The sequence below is a fragment of the Artemia sp. Qi Xiang Cuo genome, chromosome 7 (assembly GCF_049724085.1).
Source record: "Artemia sp. Qi Xiang Cuo chromosome 7, ASM4972408v1, whole genome shotgun sequence".
Taxonomy (NCBI): Eukaryota; Metazoa; Arthropoda; class Branchiopoda; order Anostraca; family Artemiidae; genus Artemia; species Artemia sp. Qi Xiang Cuo.
The window spans coordinates 42,538,807-42,542,831 of NC_142800.1; the positions used below are offsets into that span (position 1 = coordinate 42,538,807).

At 36.2% G+C, this 4,025-nt stretch overlaps 1 protein-coding gene across 1 annotated transcript; it reads right to left on the reverse strand.

Annotated features, from left to right (window-relative positions):
• Nucleotides 1–663: 663 nt before the first annotated feature.
• On the reverse strand, nucleotides 664–1,077 carry LOC148950292 (zinc finger BED domain-containing protein 5-like). Its single transcript, XM_089091827.1, has one exon. The coding sequence runs from the start codon at nucleotides 1,075–1,077 to the stop codon at nucleotides 664–666; it is 414 nt and encodes a 137-aa protein (XP_088947953.1).
• Nucleotides 1,078–4,025: the final 2,948 nt, after the last annotated feature.

Genomic DNA, 4,025 nt, shown 5'->3' on the forward strand with positions numbered 1-4,025 from the left:
TGACCTCTGGTTCCCTCTACGCTGGTGACGCTGCCAAGCAAGAACTTTAAGTCAAGTCAAAGCAGTTTCAGCATTAACTTCAATATTAGTTACTTTTATCACAGTGAGTTTGATTTATCCAATTTATTTCTGTACTTAGTTTTAATGTAAACCATAGCTGAAAATCCGGTCTCAAATAGATATGAATTAGTAAAGAAGAGGAGTTTCGAAACCTTATAAAACAGGCTGTTGGGTAAATTATCAGCAACTAAGAGCCAGAATTTTAATAGCTGTTTACGATTAAAACGGTTTTTAGTCACGTATTTTCTGTTACATCAATGGGTTCTTCACTTGCTTTTGTTCACATACTAGTTGATAAGTCGTCTTGATATAGGTCACAAATTCAACTCACGATTCAATTTTTCATCTCTTCCACAAGATAGTCGTCAAAATTACTTTTTAACAGTGATAAATGACTGGAGATTTCAAACAGTACGTTCATCATAGGCTTCACTTGGTTTTCAATAGTAAAATTTTCAAGTGTTTCAAAACAATCATACTTGCCATTATCAATGCAACTTTTCCACAACATAAGCTTTTTCATAAACGCTCGAATTTTATTGTGAACTGCAAAATAAGGTAAGGGTTTTATTTTAGTATAATTTACAATTTTCACTGATGCATCTAGTACAGTCTTGAAATCATCGGGCAATGCTTTGGAGACCAGACTTTCTCTATGAGAAGGCTACAGTATGTCCACAGAGCACACGAACTTTGTACACGAACTCTCGTAACCACACTGCTATTTTTCCTACGCATAGCCCGCGCACTGTCAGTGCATACACCGACACAGTTCTCCCACTGTAAGGCTTTTGCTTTTATATGTGAATCAATTGTATTGAAAATTATCTCAGCAGTTCCACGACTTATTGGCTTGCAGAACAAGATATCTTCACGCACGTCGTTCTGCCATATATAACGCACAAAAATAAGCAGCTTAGATAGGGCTTGCACGTCAGTAGACTCATCTAGTTGTAGAGTATAATATTTACTACCAACTACTCTCCCGATGAATTCATCTTCCGCCCATTCAGCCATTCCGTCAATTCTTCGTGCATGAGTACAATTGGATAGTGGTATGCACTCGATTTCCTCAATTTCTTTTTCTACAAATATTGCTGCGACAGCATCTTTAATCGATGGTGATACTAAATCTTCACCAATTTTATGAGGCTTTCTTGATCCGGCGATCCTTCAGCTAAACAAATACGAGGCATATACAGCTTTGCCATTAATATTAACAAAACGGGAAATAATATTTTGTGGTTATGTCATATTCAACAATTTACGTTGAAAAAAGTCTACTGGCTTGTTATTACAGTAAGGGATGTTTTGTTTCTATATAACGCGTTTTTGCTAACCGCGGTGACGGTGTTTTTGCTAACCGTTTCAATGTGTTAATAATTATTTTTGTATATATTACAATAACGTATGCGGTCCAAGTCCAACACAACCCAATACAAACTGAACTTCGCAAAAAAAAGAGATCCGACTCGCTCGGGGCATTTTGGGCTTACTACATGTGTTTCGTTCGCCGTTCCACCTGCAAATGATATTATTAAGTTTTGTGTTAATTTTTCTTCGTTTTATTATTATATTATTTTATAACAATATTTTCCGCAGCTTAAGTATATTTAAATATTAAGGAACTATAAATAACTAAATGAAAAATCAAATTACTTCCTAGTTTTTCATTCATGTCTTATACAGGGGTGAATCGCGCCCGCGCCCACTCAATAATGGCTCGCGACCCACTGGTGGTACGCAAAATATGGTTCTATCTTATTTTCTATGGATATAATGAAATAAACGTTGAGACTAGGACACGTTTTACGGATTATAAGGATGGAAGATTAACAAATATTATTCTATTTGGCCATCCATCGGATCCCCCTAAAAAGGAAGCTGTACCCAACTGGGACGGGATGAGGTCGCAACGAAGGATTTAAAGGATGGTAAAGAGTGAAGCTTTGAATTGATAGGGGTGGAAAAGGACCTTGTGCAGCGTGTTGGCCTCAGATGGCTTGGTTCTGCAGTGAGGTTCTATTAGCAGGAGTAGCAGTATCAGTAACACATTAGGAACGGCCTGGGAGATTGAGTTGAAACTTTGGGGGTTTTGGGGGGCCAAGCAGAATTCCAATTTTGACTTAGATGGAAGGAGCAAAGCTAAATTGGAAGACAGAATATGTACCAAGGTTGCCAAAATATCATAGTTGCAAAGCCCCAGAAGGGTTTGGAGGGACCAAGATAAAACTTTCGGAATATAGGAGGGATGGGGGAGATGAGGCTTCAAACTTTGTGTTTATGGGGATAGAATAAGAGGGGTGGCAAACAATTTGTTTTCAATACACCAAAATATGTCTGCACTATCAGCCCCAGCAGAACATGGAATCTATTCAAAGTGAAGTAGGGTGGTAAATTGATAGAGAGTACATGAGCCCAGATTATCAGAATAGTAATTTTTAATTGGACTTCCAAAAAATTACAATTTTTCTGAAGAGCTTGAAAGTTATCATTGGCAGTCATTTGATCAAGTGGGCCGCTGTGAGTTGTAAAAAAAAAATCGACCGAAAACAGGCCATTTTTTTTTCTTTTGCGGTCGACCACGACTCAAATTATTTCAGGCCATCCTAGACCAAAAGACACGACGGTTACAAACAGAGCCATCAATTCCGCGTCTCCAAACGGCTTGAAAATTACTTTCTTAAATTTTTGGACCAGGTGGACCCCTATAGAGAAAAAAAAATGAAAGTTGTATGTGGTTGTATCGATTTGAGATTCCAGAAAATGAGACCTAAATTTCGTTTCATCTCTTAGAGTCTTGAAACTACCAGGCATGTGAAAAAGGCCAAGAAAACCTCAATGGAGACAAAACTTTTTAAAAGTTTGGATGCGTCGTCATGTAACAGCTTAAACTGGGCCAAAAAATTTTCAATTAGCTTAAATTGCAATTGAGTTGATCAAGGATGTCCGTTTACTTAAGTGAATGAAGACAAAAAGGTTTTAAAAATTGGTGCATCGATTCCTCAAGCATAAATATCCAACAAAAAATGTTTTTTCTCGGATTGGTTTGAACTTAAAGGGGTATAGAGATGTCAAGAGAACCTCAATGAAGAAAAAAAATATTGAGTGAAGATAGCTGTATCGATTCATAACGTCCAAAATAAGCCCAAATTTGTTTTGTCTGCAATCAGCTTGTAACTTACTAGGCATTTATACTGGGCCAAACCTAAGGGTAGATAACCTAAGAGGAGAAAATATTTTGAAAAAAATCTTGTTGTATCGATTCGTAACATCATAAATTGGGCCAGACACTGTTTTTCACCGGTTGGCTTGAAAATATAGGGCAAGTAGACTGAATCATTGGATCTCAATGAGAACAACCATTTTGAGAAGAAAATCGATTATTAGGAAATAGATTCGACTTATTTTTCGCTAATCCTGTTGAAAATTACGAAGCAGGTACGACGATTACGACTAAACAGGAAAAATGACGACAAAAACTGGAAATCTCAATCGAAAACAACAAATTTAGTAAACCAATATGTTTGTGTTGATTCGGGAAAGTAAAAAATTTATTTACAGTCAACGACAACAGAATCGAAATGTTTTTGCATAAATTACCTTGATCTGCATTTATTTTAATAAAATAACTATTACAACAAACAGAACATTAATATATTCTGTTAATAAAGTAGTGGATTAATATACGGGTTTATTTCGAAGTCAAGATGGGGGTCAAGATGGCTTCAGATGCATAGAAGATCAAGAAATATGCAGATTATCACTCCGTATGGTAGATAAAACGCTCTTTATCTACCTCGGATTTTACAGTTAAAATATTAGAAAAAAACAATAGTACAAAAATACAACTGATCGAACATTCGGCTGAACATTCGGCTTTTGCCTAAAATTTAAATTTCAATCCAACATCATAGTTCTTAAGCAGAAAAACTGAATTTCACAAAACACTTTACTGAAAAACT

What these genes read in the sequence shown, in the direction of transcription:
- LOC148950292 (XM_089091827.1), bottom strand. Translation starts at nt 1,077, where the DNA reads ATGGCTGAATGGGCGGAAGATGAATTCATCGGGAGAGTAGTTGGTAGT.